The sequence below is a fragment of the Pangasianodon hypophthalmus genome, chromosome 16 (genome assembly GCF_027358585.1).
Source record: "Pangasianodon hypophthalmus isolate fPanHyp1 chromosome 16, fPanHyp1.pri, whole genome shotgun sequence".
Classification (NCBI taxonomy): domain Eukaryota; kingdom Metazoa; phylum Chordata; class Actinopteri; order Siluriformes; family Pangasiidae; genus Pangasianodon; species Pangasianodon hypophthalmus.
The window spans coordinates 12922306-12941207 of NC_069725.1; the positions used below are offsets into that span (position 1 = coordinate 12922306).

At 36.2% G+C, this 18902-nt stretch overlaps 1 protein-coding gene across 1 annotated transcript; it reads left to right on the forward strand.

Annotated features, from left to right (window-relative positions):
• The first annotated feature begins 707 nt into the window (after positions 1-707).
• On the forward strand, positions 708-18653 carry hck (HCK proto-oncogene, Src family tyrosine kinase). The gene is made up of 13 exons (XM_026920778.3): positions 708-887; positions 6565-6696; positions 11204-11243; positions 11761-11857; positions 11965-12060; positions 12786-12889; positions 13158-13307; positions 14030-14182; positions 14411-14593; positions 14693-14769; positions 15328-15481; positions 15607-15738; positions 17316-18653. The coding sequence occupies exons 2-13, from the start codon at positions 6574-6576 to the stop codon at positions 17516-17518; spliced, it is 1512 nt and encodes a 503-aa protein (XP_026776579.1). The 5' UTR covers positions 708-887; positions 6565-6573; the 3' UTR covers positions 17519-18653.
• Positions 18654-18902: the final 249 nt, after the last annotated feature.

Sequence of the window (18902 nt, forward strand, 5' to 3'; positions counted from 1 at the left end):
TGTATACAGATTATTTATTGTTTATTTTGGTTTAGATAGTCATCGAATCTTTTCCCTGTGTGTTTATTCTAAGCTATTTCATGTTCTATTTTATTTATTTATTTATTTATTTATTTATTTATTCAAATTTCTCATTTTGTTTTATCCTGTTTGCCCTTTTCTACTGCTTTTTGTTACTTTGTGCATAATGATTAAAAAGTGCTGTATAAATAAACTTTATTATATTGTTGTTGTTGTTGTTCTTATTCTTCTTATTCTTATTGTTATTATTAGTAGTAGTAATAGTAGTAGCAGTAGGTTTGTACTAGTACTGATGCCTCATAACAGCAGACTGTATTTTTTTTTTTTTTTTTTTTTTTTGGTATTGGTTTTTAGGCTGCTCACTGTTAACAGACTGAGCAATACGAGCTGCTTTTATTGACTGATTAATTCTTTTCTTTTTTTAAACTTTCATGGTTTGGATGCTTTATGGTCAATCGTAGTGATTTTTGATGCAAGTTGCCAGCCAGTGATTCTGTGCGGATTGTGGGAGTTCACAAGAAGCGACCTGGGTACATCCCCAGCCGCAAACTACCGTTCATGACATGACACCGAATTTGCACGCCACTTACCATGACGCACCGCGTAGAGCTTGACACTCTGTTAAGTAGGTTGGTGTGCGGTTTGCGCGCGCACGCGCGTTCATGTACGGTCTCAGTAGGTGGCTGCACTTCCTCCTCATTCACTTACTGTACTGTACATCTTCACTTGTACTGCTCGCAACAGCCAGTCCTCTAGACGAGATGAGGGAACCGGCTTAGAAAACGTGCCGGTTTGGTGGTAAAAGAAACTTCTCTCATGGTCGACATCTTGCAAGGCGTTCGTGGATTAAATTAGCTTTGAACCGGGTAAGGACTTTTTATTGTTTATTTATTGCAGTAGCATTAATAACATCAGCACACCTATACATATATATATATATCTCATCATTATTTTTTCACCACAGCCACAGCTAGTGGACTAGTTTCCTGGCACACACCCTACAGATTTCCTATATGGGCTATACAGGCTATAGAATAAACACTTTATATGTGTTATTTTGATTTGATTGGGTATTTTAAGTGGTAAAGTTACTAACTGAGCCAGTAATGAATTGTTTCACTTTGTCATATAATTGACACACATGTCATATTTACAGCTTATTTCTCACAAATGATTTTTTTAAAAGTGATTTTACATTCATTATAGCCATACTGAGCTGGTCGTTTTGTGTTATGGAAAATGAAGTGCTTACACCAATATCCATTTCCTTTTACAAAACAAGACAACAGCATACACAGCAGAAGACTATAAAGCAGCCAACCAAACAAACAAGTCAAGTCTCTTATGTAGAGTTTCACTTTACTTGAGCCAGAAGTGAAAGCAGCTTAATTATTATACCAACTAGCAGATTTAGTCTAGATCTAGATTGTCCTATTAGACATCACTAGTTCTGTGTTTAGCCTAATGTTTCGAAATGATAAGAACCTTTTGAAAATCTTGGTCTTATAGATTAATGGGGTTTTACATTAATAACATGATCTTTGCACAACTTTTGCTGTCATCGCAGAAGGAAAAATAATGCTTGGTTTAAAGGTTGAATGTCCTTATTTTAATACATAAACCTCCTAAGAAGTGACAGCCTGATTGATACAGCTATTGGAAGGCGCACCCAATATGGTTGCGTTTTATTTACCACTGCTTACAACATTTTACAAATGAAATATGCCATCTCCAAGATAATCTAGGAAACTGTGTGATAATGTTGAGCCACCTCCTTCCTTGCCTTTCAGATCTTCTTTTTGGGGTTTAATTACATATACACAACATTTAGCTGCCATGTTTATCCAAAGCAAATGAAAAGTCAGTTAGAATCAAATCCAATACTGAAGCTGGTAAAAAAAAAAAAAAAAAAAAAAAAGCAACTGACAATAATAGCGGCAACACAAGACCAAGTTTCCATCAACTGACCACAAACAAGTGTGAGATGGAGAACAGAAAAAGAAAGTGCTAGTCCACAAGTGTGCTCTAAACTCTAGCAACTTAGACACAGCTATCAGCACAGCAAAAAGGAGGCCAAAAAATACTGACATGGCAGAATACCATGGGCTGCACATTCAACGTTAATGTCACGCACTGCGCTGGAGGTCATGGTTGTTCCTGTAAGAAACAGTTAATCTTCAAATACCTTTTGCATCAAATACCCCCTTCAAATACCCCCACTTCCTGTTGGAGATGGCCTTCAGCTGACTTCCCCCTTGCTCTGAGTTCAGAGCATGCCATGGGTCTCTGAGTTCCATCTTTAACAGAGAGCTGGGCATTTCTCTGTTCTGTGTGGATTACAGAAGAACATATAAGTCTCTGCGTGGATTTTTCCAGACAGTCCATATTGATTATCTTCTTACTTAAAGAGGCAAAGTTGCCAGATCCCTTCATTCATCTGGAAATGGCTGAATAGTGGTATAGCCCAACCTTTTTTAAGACTTGCTGGAAATTTGCAGTTTAGATTAAAAAAAAAAAAAAAAAAAACGCTGAATATATAAAAAGTTCCAGCTCCAGTTACAAAAAAGCAGTAGTAAAAATGAGACAGATATAGTGGCACAGTAATAAGAATAGAGCAAAAGAGGAACCAGTGAGAGCGGAATGAGGAAGCAAGTTTGCCTTTATTCTGCTTCAGTGCCTTCCAGCTACATGAGGCAGCTTCAGTGTGTGTGTGTGTGTGTGTGTGTGTGTGTCTGTGTGTGTGTGTGTGTGTGAGTATAACAGTGTCAATCAGTGGTAATACTAACTTCTACTCTGCTTGACCCTTATGGTCTGTTCACTAAATACACTGAATGACCCTTTGATCTCTTTTGGTATTGATATTTATGCAATAATAAATAGTATTTGCAATATATAGAACCAACCAAAACATTTGCAATATGTAGAACCAACCAAAACATGCTTGTCTGTATATTGCAAATAATGCTTGAGGAAAATGCTGCCGTATTTTTTAGTTTTTTTTTTTTTTTTTAATTTTTACGAAATACTAACTGTACCATTACTTGTCAGTGGCATGGTACCCATAAGCGTACAACTTTTGTGCCTTTACCTAGAAAGGTGCATATAGTGCGAAGCTTTACTGTACATGGTCACTGTGGTCCAGTTTTTTCAAAGATACAATATATCTACATTTCCAGAAGATAAGGGTACCACCTCAGCAATGAGGAAAGTTACAATTTGGTACTCTTTTTCTGAGTGTATGTCAATAAAAGAATGAAAGATCTTGCGCAGATAAATTTTTCCATTTTTGTTTCACCTTGGTGCTTTCATGTCAAAAACCCTTACATGTAATTTCAGTAATATAAAATGAGCAAAGATTTTCCAACAAGTGACCTCCAAGCACATAATATTTCATGTTGAAATGAATTATTTCTAATATTGTTCCATTCGTAGAAAAAAAGACCCTATACAGAACATATTGAAAGCAAGTAGAGTTTAATTTTCATTCTGTAGCTCTGTTATTCTCAACCCAGAGATTTTTGTCCTTACCATGCTTCTCTACTTTGAAAATATGGGGCTGTAAGTGGGGAAAAAACCTTCTTCTATGCAGTGTAGCTTAAATGAGTTTATTTCTTTGTGCATAACACCACTTTCCCTGGGCTTTCCCACTATAAAGTGACTAGAGGAAGTGATCGTGGGATATTTTCTCTTAACTGGACGCTGCCTTCCTGCTCTTCTGTTTAAGGCACTTTGAATATGCTGTTTGAATACTATTGTGTCCTGGCAAGGCTCAGAGTGCACAAGCATAAAACTACAGAGAAACTGTTGGGAAGCTGGAATGCTGTTGAATTGTAAGGCTTAGGGGAACTAATACACTTCTCTATTATTTAGGGTAATATAGTTTTAGCATAGTTTGTTTTTTTGCCCTTTGGGCCTTTCTTCCACACCTGGCTTGTTCCAAAGGTTAGATGAATGCTTCTACTTCTGTATTTTTAATCAGAGAATAAGTCTCTCTCTCTCTCTCTCTCTCTCTCTATATATATATATATATATATCTATATATCTATATATATCTATATATATATATATATATATATATATATATATATATATATATATATATATATATATACATATATATATATATATATATATATATATATATATATATATATATATATATATATATATGTGTGTGTGTGTGTGTGTATAGTGTGTATCAATAAAATTCTATGAACCATGCAATGAAACCATGCAAGTGATCCAACACAAGCCCTGGGGATGATTTCTACCAAAACAGTAGATGAGTCTGTTCATGACTGACATGCTTTGAACAAACGTGGGGGCGGAGTTTTACTGTATAGTCTATCAAAGTTGATTCATTAGTCTTTGATCCCTTTTTATGTGAGTGTACAGAGCTTGTGTTTATGGCTACAGTAAAACCCTGCAATCTCTGCTTCATCTAACCAACAATGTACAGCATACAGGATAAAGCAGAAATATAAATCGGACACTCTTTCTGCAGAGCTCAGCAGGGGTTTTCTTCTATCACAAAGGTCATTAATGGATTAGTTATGTATTGCAGAGTCAGATTATAAGTACATGAAGAAGAATGAAAACAGGAAAAGTATGTTCATAGTCCTGTCTGGTTGAGGCTTACACATCAGGTGTGTTACACCGCAGTTTAATTCCTGTAGTCATTTTTCAATTACTAACGTATGAAATGTACGGAGCCCCAGAAAGATATATATTTATATATATATATCATGTGAGTACAAGATTATCACGTGAGTACCAGATTGCACTAGTATATGATGTGCATGCGATAGATAGGACACCATATCCTTTCAGAGGCTCAGTAAAAATGTCGAATTATCATTTTTGGATAACTTTTGATCAAATTGTGCCTAAATGCGTCACCTCAAAACGCAGGTATCTCGATTTTAGTGATGTGAAAAGTAATGAAAGAGAAATGAAAGTCGGTTATGTTTATACATGAGCGGCGTTGCTTTTGTTTTTCTCTAAAAAGAACTATTTTAGCTAGTTAGTGCATATGCCTTTTCTGCTTGTTTAACACTACAGAATTAATTCCAGCATAACTTTATCCATCTTTTTTTCCCTTCCCATCTAGCTTCAGTGTCAATATAAGATTTAGCTGTTCTACATCCTCACAGTGACTTTCTGCAGCGACTGTTTGCCATGATAGCTGCCAGGTCATGCTGCAGAAAAATGACAGTTTATAATGGCAGACCCTCAATACAAGATATTATGTCACGTCAAGTGGCTTTATTGTCATTTCAACGATATACAGCTAGTTAGTACACATTCAAATGAAACAATGTTCCTCCAGGACTGTGAAGCTACATCAAACAACACAGAACTACAAGAGACTACACATGTTATGTGGTGTCATTATGTTATTAATATGTCTACAATCATATAAATATGACTGCCTAAATATATGTCTTCATGTCTATATAAAAATACATAGCATGTTCGCATAGTGTTTTGCCTCATGAAAGTTCACCTTCTCTGTCTTTGCGTCATCTTATTCATAACAGACCTGAACTTTAGTTCCTCATTGACTGCAGTTACATTCGGCTATATATGTATGTATGTGTGTGTGTGTGTGTGTGCATGTGTGTGTAAGCGAGAGTGTGAGACAAGACATGAGGCACCACTGTGCATGCAGAAGAGAGACAGAGAGAGAAAGAGAGCGATAGAGATCCTATTACAGGCTAGAACCAGTGATATATACATGCAAAATGCAGTATGTTTGCACCAACAAGAAACTTCTGATTTCCTCAAAAAACAAACAAAAAAAAACACACACTACAAACATCATCACTATATCAGTGTGTGTGGCAGATTTACAATGACTTACAATTGGTGCTGTAAACCTTTTGACTCCTTAAATTCAAGGCCAGTTTTCACTCCTAAACACAGATTTTACTGTGAATGTCTTTAGTAAAATGACAGTGTAGGGAGTTTTAAAACGTACAGTGACTAGTGGAAAGTCAGACTGATATGCCAAACTCCTTACATTTTTATTGTGGAATATAATGTGGGCTGTCTGTTCCATGTAGAGTAATAGCTGAAACAGCTGGTACTGCTAGTTTAATCTGTACTCGGTGTACATTATGCAGCTGTGGTGTTTGTGTGTGTGTGTGTTTGTGTGTGCGTGTGTGTGGGCATGTGTGTGGTTGAGTGTGTGTCTCAAAGCCTCCCCTGGCTTCTTACTTTTGATAGCTGACTCTCTATTCGTTGACTCTCTCTCTCTGACACACACACACACCACAGGACCACCATCTCTGTACTTCCTGTTTAAAAAAGGCAATTCCAAATGTACTTTTGACCTACTGTTAAGGAATATCTCATCTTTAATGATAATTCTGTTTTGGTCAGGTCATGGGCAGAAAGCCATTACAGCATAGGCAAATGAAATAAATCATTCCACAAATGACTTTTCAAGATTAGACTACAATTCCAGCTGTCATGTTGCACCACTGCTAGGCAGCAATGTCTAATATTTCTGTACTCATTTCTCTGACTGTCTGTGTGCAGGTTTTTATCATGGGCTGTGTTGGCACCAAGCCAGACCAGGATTCAGGTGGCAAAACAGTGGGCAACAACGACATGGGAAACCGCAATCAGACAGCGCACTATGTCAAAGACCCTACAACTGGGAGCAAGGCTGTAAGTGGAGTTCTACACCAGGGTTTCATTGGGTTGAGCAGGGAAACAGAGAGGCTTATGGAAAGAAGAAGTGTTTCAGGGACTTTCTCATAATCTTACTTCTACCAAAAAAGTTGATGATTGCACATTAGTGTGTTGCCTGTGTTTTGCAAGGTCATCGGGATGGAATATTTTAGTATATTCAGCTTGCTTGGGGGTGCTTCCTCTTCCTAATCACAGAAGTAGGCACAGAAGACCGGTTTACTACAAGATACTGTACTGAAATAGGTTGAAAAGTCACATGACAATCTTTCTGAAACCACACCCTATCCGCTACCTAGTACACTATTTTGGGATTTGTGTCATTTAGTTACATATGAAAGCATAGTGTGATGAGTCTAGTGCACTTATGAAATCTCAAAATATACTCTAATAGATCAGTGTACAAACAATCAACCCTAATGGGCAAAGAATGCTCTAAATGCACTTTGCTGTTTGTAGGGAATAGGGCACCATTTAAGAGACAGCTAATGATTGTGGTGGTCTGATACCTATTTTAAGTTGTGTTATCAACTAATGCAGTATACTTTACTATGAGACCAAAAAAGGCTGAAATGTATCTTTTGTAGCATCATGCCTTTAATCTGAAAGATCTTTCACCTGGGTACTCCAATTTCAATAACAACAGATTTAATCTCAATAACAACAGATTTAGCACTTTTTCTAGCTGATCTGCCTCCAAAGAAAATACATACTCATTACCACCATGTCTATCCAGTAGTACCTTATACCTAAGCAAATGGCTGAAAACCTTGTTACACAGAAACCTTCTTTTTCTACTGTTTTAACCTTTTAACTGTAAAATAAATTCCACAGACTCCCATGAGTAAAGAATTATTTATAACATAATCCAACTTAGTTACAATTGAAATGTGTATCATTAAAATATTTAGATTTTTTTGTGTAACAGAGATTTTATTTCAGAAATTTGTTTCTGAAAACATGTAGAACACGTTTTAATAGTTGCACATTAACGTTATCGTGTTTTTGAATGATTGAGGTTTTGAATGAATAAATTCAAATGATCAGTCAAGTAGGCTTTAAGCTGATGACTGTATTGTGCCGTTACTACTTTTTGCCTGCATTTCTAAACATTAGCTGTTTCTATGTTCCAGACAAGAAAATAAAAAAAAGAAATTAAAAAAAAGAATAAAATTTTAAGGTGTACACCTTGTAACTTATGTAACTGTTTACTGTAACAGCGTCAACTTTGAGAGCGTATTAATAAAAGCTAGCTTTAATGATGGTGAGTCGTGATTTCCATCACTGTAAGAAAATATGAAAAAAAGGACATAAAATAAAAATTACAGACACAATGGCTATGTCTCACGGATGCTTGAGGAATCCCACTTTGAGAACTACTGCTTTAGGGAACACCTTTCGACCTTTTGAAGGAACGCCCACTCCTAGAATGAAGGTTTTTTTTTAGTTGTACAAGCAAGTGAACGTCTTTTCTTCATTACAATTAACATTACGTTTCTTAAATGTCAAGACGGATGCTAAAATAATTCATCCCTAACGCTAATATTAATGTGCTTACATATAGATTGTAATTGTACATACACAGCAGAATTCAGTCTGCTCTAAAGCTTAGTACACTCTAAAAATAAAGAATGTACAGTCAACAAAAACAAAACTAAGGCAACGTTTTGCGTTCTTCTTTTTTGCTTTATGCCAACTGCTGGTAGAATTACGTTGATCCAGCACAGTGTTTTAAATATGGTGAATTAACTTTTTTAATAAAAAGCATTTCTAAGTAACGTGAACTTAATGAAAGAACACAAGTTTTTAAGTTGACAGCCTATAAAAATCAGGTTGTCTAAAGTAATTTTTTTTTTAATATTTGAAAGCATAAATCATTGGGTCGGCAAAAAAATTGTTTTGCAAAAAGCTTTTTGAGTTGTGCCAAGCGCTGGTAGAGTTGTCAATGAAAAAATGTTGTGCATTTTAAACTCCGGATAAACAAAGAGAACTTCTGACTGTATTTGTATGGGTCTATGAGGATAGAATATACATATGAAAGACAACACAAAGACAAGTTTTAGGTGCAACACACCTACGTTTGTCAGACAGATTTTATGCAAGCTTACCATGAACTGTTTAAACTAAAAAAAAAATGGATATCAAGTATTAAGGTCATTAATGAAACAGGAGTAGTGTGATTTTAAACAATACACACCTCAGAGTGACACAGAAGTCTAATTTTACACAAGAAAAAAAATATTGCTTCAGAATACGCTGCAAGATTTACTAATTTGTAATTCCAATTTAAGAATCAGATAAATCACATATTATTAGGTCTATAAGTATCATGTCAAAACATGTTTGGTTTGGAGTAATGTTAACTAAACTATAACATTATATGTCTTATAATGTCTATATAATGATTATATTTAGGTCTACATGAATGCAGAATGCAAAATGGCGTCAAGCTCCATGATACGCTGAAGCTTTCTGTGGCACTTAACTGAAAGGCATAGCCTATGCCCCAAATAATGTTTGACAAATTCTGTGCTTTGCAACAAACGAGTAAAGTTTATAATTTCATAATACAGCACACAATGGAAATCTATTGTAATATATTACAATAATGTCCAATATGCTCAGTAGAATAGTAACATTAATTTTTGTACAGCAACTTCACAGGGTAGACTTGCCAGAATTCAGTGTTTTATTAGCTCACCACCAGAATTCTGAGTCAATGTAAATAATAGATAATAGTTAATAATAGGTGTAGAGCACCTGCTGGTGTGTCAGCCTGTGGCTTACCAAAGGCTACGTTATTAGCAGCAGGCAACACATCCGGAAAACAGGCAGAGTAATTATACCTCAATCGAAAGCAAAAAAAAAAAAAAACACGCTGGTTGGGTCATAAGAAAACACGTTTGCAACAGTAATAACACTGACCTTGTTCGTGAAAAATGTGATTTGTGTTTCTGCTATTTGTCCTTAGTCAAGTGAGAACTCGCCCAGAGTTCAAGTGAGAACTCGCCCAGTGTAAAGTGGGTGGGGGATTTCAGAAATTAAGTTATAAAACAAATTTAATGAAGTTACCAGAAATTTAATTTTGCTCCTTATTATTTAATCAGAGATTTTAAGCTCAGATTACTCATGAAAGTGTGTCATCAGATTCCAATAAATTAACAATTACAAACAATATACACTGTTGGTAGGTTTAGAGAAGTAGATGTAGCAACTAATCCATATATTATCTATTGCTAAAGAGGAGACACATTTAACTAAAACCAGGTAATGTTCTGCCCTGGGCTTATAACTACTTCTGTCTGATTTTAATAATGACCAAACTGAGCTGATGGCCTACATTCACTTCCTCTCTGTACATTTGGTGACTTCAACGTTGTGGTGTCCTCTCATTACAACGTAAAAGTGAGTTGCCGTGACCGTATAAATATATTTAGCTTGTTTAGTACTTCATCCAGGACACGAACTATCGATCCTTGTATTCAGGGAACAGATAAACACTGTATCACTGCCTCTTCATTTGAAAACAGACTGTATTTACTTTGTGAAAAGGAACATCACTGTAACACGTCTTCCACTCTAAACACAAAGCAAAAAAATTATTGCTTATCTTAATAATCTCGATTGAATTCAACAACAGACATTGTCACAAAGCAGCTTTACCAAATTAGGGATGTAGATTTATATTTAGATTCCTAATATGCAAGTGAGATGCGACAGTGGCAAGGAAAGAGTCAAAATGAGGAAGAAACCTAGAGAGGAACCAGACACAAAAGGGAACCCATCCTCTTCTGGGTGATACCAGATAGTCTGATTATAAACCATTCCTCCTCTACAACTATACTATTAAGTCAAAGAGTACTAAGTGTGTTCAAAGGATGTTCAGTATGAGCATATTATGGATGAGAATCCTGGGATAAGAAGGTGACAGGCTTTGTTATTACAGCAGCAGTTCTTTAGTACTGTCTACAGTATCCAGGTGAGATTATCCACTGAAGCAAACATGAGACCTAATCATAAACTGTTTTTGGGAAGTGCAAATATTTAGGCTATCAATGTGCAACCAATCACAACAGCAGAAAGTGAGTCAGAATAGCAGAAAGTGAGTCTCAAGCGCAGAAACTTCCAGCTCCAATCTCTTAGTAAACTCTTCCGAGATCCTAATATTGTAGGTGCTGCTACAAACTACTTTTTAGTGAAGATTTTCACCAAAAATACATAATTTCATATGTACCGTGCTAACAGCTATCACGGACACTTATGAAGTTGTTCCTCCAGCAGTGGATCAGAACAGTGAAAGTGATGCAACTCTTATTTATTCCATACCTGTATGTGACATCATATTATTTGGCACATGCGTACCATTGAACTAAGTGATTGTAAAACATTTAGCTTTTATTATTCAAGTTCAATTTTATAATCATATGAAATGAAAAACCTAATCAAATGAAGCACGTGGCAATAAAAATCACTTTTCTTTTCTCAGAACAAAAGCTGCCCTATTCCTCCTTCCTCAAGCACAGACGGTGAGTGATATTTTTCACTCTATAAAAGATTTGTTACAAACTTTCTACTGCTTAAATGATCAACTGTTGCCCATCTCTGGTTTGAGACCTGTCTTCAGGCGTACTGTTAAAAGGAAGATGTGTGAATTCACTGGTTTATAAACCTATTCATGTTATAAATCATTTCAATCTAACTGAGGGAGAGTACTAGTTCATAAAATGTTCACTGCACACGAAAGAGGAAGTCACTGCTAACATCATGTTTTTTTTTAACAGCTGAGCTATTAATACAGTTCTTTCCTACACTGTTGATTTGCAAAGGAGATGCACACACAAGCTGTAATTTGTGTTAGATTTTTGTGAGCATGGTGCCAAATTCATTTCCTGTTTGCTGCTTGACTAGTATTTATAGTATGATGAATTCTCAGCTCTTAATGTGCTAGCTTTATGTATTTTTATAATGTGATAATTACACCGATTAGACTTAACTAACTGTGGATGAGAAAAAACAGTCTAAAAGTCTGTTCATGCTTCTTAGATGTTGAGAACATTGCCATAGCGCTCTTTGACTATGATGCATTGCACGATGGAGACCTGGGCTTTAAAAAAGGAGACAAGTTGAAAATCTTACAAGAGTAAGTACGCCCCTGGACATAAGCTTTCAAAAGTGGTACAGTTCCTAGATATACTTTCATACATGCATAATTTTTATTTATTTTTTTCACGATTTGCCTCTCTGCAGGTCAGGTGAATGGTGGAAAGCAATGTCTCTGAGTAGTGGTCAGGAGGGCTACATCCCCAGTAACTATGTAGCTAAAGACACACTTCAAACTGAAGAGTGAGTGTATAATATATACAATATATATACATGTATACATGTTATACCAAATGTACTGTATGTGTGCAACACATAATGAAGAGAATCCAGGGTAGTAATAAGCACAGTGTGGACAAATCAATCCCACCAGCTCCCACACTTATTTCAGTTTGTATTTTCTTAGTGAACTTAGTTGGTTGCATTTCCCAAAATATACACAATCAGAATCACTTTATTCAGCCAAACACATTTGCATGTACAAGGAATTTCTCGTGGCCCAAGTTACAGACATATCAGGACAACAAGTAATTGGAAATAATTGACATACAGGCACAACAAGTATAGGGACATATACAGTAGGGACAACAAGTAATTGAAATAAGTTAAGCTGATTTACTCATACATTTTTTACCCTAATATATCAGATAGTGCTAATTGCTATTTCTCATGATCTTACAGTGCTGGGTTAAGCGTAAATGGCAGCTAGGACTTTATAATACTGTGGGCTTTTTAAAATAGCTACCAAAACAAGACAAAATTAACAGTTACCGTTATTGGAATGTTATTGGAAAGGTTTTATCTCTCTTTGTCCCGCATGCTTCATGTCTGACCTCCCCCTCGCGAGAGACTTGAGGCTCACTCAAGCAATTTTTTTTGTTCGTTCCCGCGGCCCGTGTGCATCCTATTTTTAATGCACGTCTCTAAGCCAGTGCTCTGAAACACGGTACACTGTGTGTGTCTTTCAGCTGGTTCTTCAAAGCAGTGAGCAGGAAAGATGCAGAGAGACAGCTCCTGGTCTCTGGGAATAAAGTGGGCTCTTTCATGATCAGAGACAGTGAGACCACCAAAGGTGAGTTTATTATGTATGCTAAATGAACTGGATCTACTTAAATAATTACTTATATTTTATTACCTAAAAGATATTTATTCTTGTCAAAAGTGACTAAGTAGAAATAGGGTCCCATGATCAAATAAAGATTCCTTAAGATACATTTCATTCATTCATTTTCCTAATTAATTTTTATTATTGAAATATTATCTTCATTTGCACCACAATGCAGTTGTCCTTGTTGTTACTGAGTAGGAGATCCGCACTTATTCACACCTCTTTTTCACAGGAAGCTACTCATTATCAGTAAGGGACCATGACCCTCAAACAGGTGACACGGTGAAACATTACAAGATCCGTACGCTAGACAGCGGTGGCTTCTACATTTCACCTCGAATCACGTTCAACACCCTGCAAGACCTCGTCAACCATTACAAGAGTAAGAGCCAGAAGAAGTCATGTGATAACACATACACCGCAGCATATTTTATTTAAAGGGGTTCAACTGTACTGTAGCTAAACTGAGATAAAAATATAGCTATGCCAGCACCTAAAGCTAAACTTATATCTTTATTTCTATAACCAAGAGGCTTTCTAATGTTTTTAAAGTTGCCATGCTGTGTGATAACACAGCATATTTCATATTCTATAAAAATGCATTCGCAAGAAAATAATATACAATATTAGACCAACCAACTCTTAGACAATCTCTTGACATTGCATGTGAGTCGTTTTCACAGCAATTCATCTTAGTATTTACTAAAGTAGCCTTCATACTCTTTTTCTGATGCCGAGTGTACTTCCATACAGCTCCCAGTGAACACTTTTTGCTATGCACTGTGGTCTATGATAATATACAATACACTCAGATGTAAGAAAAAATGTCACTAGCCTTGTATTACTAGCTTTCCTTCACTAGCTTTTTTAATGTTCTAATTTTGACTTACATAGTATAAAACCACTATATAAAAAACATATGCCGCATTAATATATGCTATCAGTGTTCCTATCAAGAAGGATATAGTCTGCACTGTCACAGCCACTAGCTGAAAGCCTTTTCCTGCTTGTGTATCAGGTTTTTCCATTAGAGCAGGGCAGAGTCCTTTGACTTACATACAGAGCCAGGTTCATAGGTGAGATGTGTTTCTGTCATTTTCACAGAGCAGGGAGATGGACTGTGTCAGACTCTCACTAACGCCTGCATCAGTGCCAAACCCCAGAAGCCATGGGAAAAGGATGCCTGGGAAATCCCACGTGAATCCCTCAAGCTGGACAAAAGACTGGGAGCTGGACAATTTGGAGAAGTTTGGATGGGTAAGCGCCAAACACCAGTTTCCTCGTAATATTTTGTCATAACTTGATTTGTCTGGCATATTTTGACCCTTGTGGCTTTTCAAAACAACATTTGGTCAGAGATATGTTGTTAAGTTTTGCGCATATGAAACCCAGTTCAGTACATTTGTCATGAAAACCAAAATAATGGATAAATGAATAACGAAGGATATGGAAGATTTTAATTGTAGCTTGGCTTCTTATTTTTAGCCACATACAACAAGCACACCAAGGTGGCTGTGAAGACTATGAAGCCGGGTAGCATGTCTGTGGAGGCGTTCCTGATGGAAGCAAACCTCATGAAGACCCTTCAACACGACAAGCTGGTCCGTCTCAATGCTGTAGTTACCAAGGAAGAGCCCATCTACATCATCACAGAATTCATGGAGAAAGGTATGTTTGTGTGTGGGTTAGCAGATACAGGATTTTCTGAAAAAAAAAAAAAGGTGAAGAGAGCCCATTTTTAAATATGCCTACGTGTGCATTTTAAAGGCAGTTTATTGGACTTCCTCAAGAGTGACGAAGGAAATCGTCTCCAGTTGCCCAAACTGATAGACTTCTCTGCACAGGTGAGTCTATCTGTGTCTGCGCCTTTCCACCCTATCATTCTACAGTTCCTGCAGTTTTTTTAGGTGTGGAACTGAATGTACCATGCACATTTGCCTTTGATGTACAAAGCAGGTTTGTCCCGTTAGTGGGTGAATTTTAATATTCAAATCTGATAAGCAACAGTACCTCTGTGTGTGCGAAGCTAGGCATGTACACTGTGCTCTGGTGTATCAGGCTTTGTGTGTGTGGATGGGCTTACTAACCACACACTAAGCCCAACAGACGTTTATTTTCATTTAATTCAATTTAATTATTATTCAGAAATTATTCACAGAATTTCTTTTGGACTTGCAAAGGGGGGAAAAACAAACATTTATCCCTTGAAATCAAAGAGTTAAAGATAAAACCACAAATCTTGATCACTTTAATTATAGAGCGCCATAGATAAAAACAAATCATGTAACAGGCTGATCTGAAAGTACCACTTCGGAGGCAGTCTAAGACAGATACAGTACATGGAACATTGATGCTCTTGCTCTAGATTGTATTTGAGATTCTCCTTGTCTCTACCTACCCAGACAGCAGAAGGCATGGCCTACATCGAACGAAGGAATTACATTCACAGAGACTTACGGGCTGCCAATATCCTGGTTAATAAGAGTCTGGTGTGCAAAATTGCTGACTTTGGTCTGGCACGTATCATAGAGGACAACGAATATACTGCCAGAGAAGGTGAGTCATTTCAGTTCTCAAATCAGCATACTTGTTAATGTTCATTCTTTATTTACTGATTTTTGTTGTGTTTGTAAACTGATTACAGAATTCTAACCACTGATCTCGCTATTCTTCCTTGTAAGGTGCCAAATTCCCCATTAAGTGGACTGCGCCGGAGGCTATTAACTATGGCTCCTTCACCATCAAATCAGACGTGTGGTCCTTTGGTATTCTGCTCACTGAGATTATCAGTTACGGCCGAACACCATACCCAGGTCAGCACTGCCAATTCCACAATCTAATTTAGGGTTTTTTAACCTGTGGGGCGCACTGAGCACTTTTCAAGGTTGGGGGCCAAGATAAAGATGTAGGCTACATTCAAACACCACTCAAGAATGTACAAATGTACAATGTACAATATCCACATTGGAAGAAGGAACAAAAAAATTTTTTAAATTCAAGTTAAACAAATGGAAGGGGTGTATGCCCAGAAAGTTGAATTCCCCTCCCCTAATTAACTGAATCAGAGAAAGTCTATTGTTAGTCCAATACCATTCATAATGTAGAAGCTTAGCCCTCATGTTCTGTACTATTTGCTCAAAATAATGTTTTTTCACCATAAAAGATATTGAGCCAAGCACATAGTTATGTTGGGAACAAAGTCTTTTTATATATAGATGAGTGACAAATTTAAGGAACAGCATCTTTGTAAAGGATATTCCCTCAGTTGGTATTCTGATGATGGTGGTAGAAGGCACTGTTCAACACATCGGTCCAAAATCTCCAATAGGTGTTAAATTGGGTTGGGATTTGATGATTGTTAAAATGACACCATTCTCATATCAACATCAAACCATTGAGTGAATCCTCGTACTCTGTGGATTGCCATCCTGGAAGAAACCACTCTCATTAAGATAGAAACGTTTCATCATGGAATGGAGGTGATCAGTCAGGATAACTCTGTATTGAATCAGTAGCATAACAGAACCAGTTTTTTCTTTTTTGTCGACATCTGTATATAGTGAACAACATGACTACAGTTGACAGTGAAGCCACCATGTCTCTGACGACCTCTGGTGGCTGGTAGCAATACTATTTTAACCTCGTCCAAATCCATTGTAAGTTAAGCGTAGCTTCCATGAAGTAGTTTTTAACCTGTAGTCCACTTGAACAGTATATCAGCAGTTAATATTACTGTAATAAAATATCTGGTGTTTATTGGATTATGACAACTGTAAAGATGACATTTTTTAGCCTCTTCTGAGGTATTTACTTTATTTTGAAAGATGGCATCCTGCATGCTTCGGCACACTGATCTTTTCAGTAGGCCTAGAAGAAAGTGTGTGCATGTACAGTGGTGAAATATTCAGTATTGCAGGCAATCAGCTAATTAAGTAAACGTTAATTTAGGGTGCATGATGTGCACTGTAAGCTGTTTTCCAGTAAAAGTTATACAATGTGATGTTTCTAAGACATGAAAGTTTGCTTATGCAGGAAATCTGTTCATTTAGAGTTAACTGAAGCCACTTTAATATAGTAGATCTGTACACTCGTAGTACATAGTCACATATTATTCAGTCAACTGTCAACTGTGGCTGCTCTATAAATATGGTCAAATATCTACTGCACAAAAGGAAGTACAATAGGAATCAATGGAGGAAACTTGTTCAGTTTTTATAGTCTTTGCCTAGGACAAATATTGTTAGCATTGTACAGTTTGTTTTGCATTGATAAAAATATCAACGGGGTCAACGGAGCATAGGATCAACAAATTATGTTCCACTGGTTGTATATTATGCAAACCTTTAATTTTCACTGTTGCTCTGTATGTGTGCTTGTGTGTATTGTCCAGGCATGACGAACCCAGAGGTGATCCGTTCTCTGGAGAGAGGATATCGCATGCAGCGCTTGGACTCGTGTCCTCAGGAGCTGTATGACATTATGCTAGAGTGCTGGAAGAACAAGCCAGAAGACAGACCAACATTTGAGTACCTTCAGAGCGTGCTGGAGGACTTCTACACGGCCACAGAGAGCCAGTACCAACAACAGCCCTGAGATACACACACACACACACATATCCTTAGGCTAGTCATAAATAGCAAGCGCACGTGCATTAATATCCAATGCAAATGTGCAGTGTGAGTGAATGACAGTGAATTAAAAAAGAATGCAATCTTAATTTAATCATGCAAAAGCCTTTTACCTTATGTTGAGTGTAGCATATGATTGCACAAAATTGTACAAAGTCATAATTTATGTATGAGAATATAGAGGTTTATTATCGTTTGCCATATTTTTTTAGCTGTTTTAACTGGTTCTCATTTCTTTAACAGTTTTAACAGTGTGAATTTCAGAAAGTTTATTTCCATGCTTTGACATGCTTAGTGGAACAGATTCATTAAAAGATCATGAAATATTATGATAATTTGAATGAGTTCAAGTAATGCGGTTCAGTATGTCTTGGTTTGCTTTCAAACAAATGACAGTCTAACCCCACCCCTAAGCAAAATCTTAATCTTCATGACTTTTCATATGAATTGCGTTGTGTTAATTATGAATTTGCAGTTTGGATTGTTGGAAAGGTTTGCACAAAATAGTTCAAAACTGCAACCTATATTAGGTTGAAACCACCTGAAATGAGCTTGTTTGGTGTGTCACTCTTCAGCATAATGTTATTGCTAAACTTCTTTTATATGAAACTCATCATATAACATTATCATTGAATCATGATGATAATCTTTTTGCCATAATGTACATTCAATAACTGTCCTGTTTTAATGTATGCCTGTGAATTCATACTTGTGTTACTTCTGTTAGTGTAGTCACAGCTCTCATTTACCATTTCTATTTCATTTAAAAGTTTTTTTTTTTTAACATGAAGTGACTTTCTCTAAACATCTGTGCAATAATACCAAATTGTGATATTAATCTTTCTAAAATTCATTTAAACATATAAACCTGATATATTGCCTAAATGTCTGTTGTACTGTATATTTGTAACAGTTTTTGGTTAATTCTGCTAATAAAGTGCTTCACAGAGATTAAATTAAGTAAAGGATAATTTAACTTTGAATCAAAACGATAACATAAATATTGAGGAATTATTCAAAACAGTCAGAATGATATTGCTTTAGAGTTTGTATGTGTTTATACCTTTTTCTACATGCTTATTAAATTAATGGATATTGAATCTTGTGTATTTTTTTTTATTTTATGTTTTTCCTTTGATTGCCAAGGTTATATGTGTTAACTGATGTAACAAATACATTTTTTCTATTTAGTAAAATAGACGTTTGTTCTTTTAGAAGTTCAGATTAGATACTTTTCCCTTCTCAAAGCAGCTACAAACAAATAAAAAATGTTCAGCATTCCTGGTACACAATGCATTATTATTTAAGTGAATTCTCCACAATTTTTGGAGAAATTATATCATGTTGTT

What these genes read in the sequence shown, in the direction of transcription:
- hck (XM_026920778.3), top strand. Translation starts at nt 6,574, where the DNA reads ATGGGCTGTGTTGGCACCAAGCCAGACCAGGATTCAGGTGGCAAAACA. An exon ending in TGATAGACTTCTCTGCACAG is followed by an intron (nt 14,770 to 15,327) that starts GTGAGTCTATCT and finishes CTACCTACCCAG; the next exon opens with ACAGCAGAAGGCATGGCCTA. An exon ending in CGGCCGAACACCATACCCAG is followed by an intron (nt 15,739 to 17,315) that starts GTCAGCACTGCC and finishes TGTATTGTCCAG; the next exon opens with GCATGACGAACCCAGAGGTG.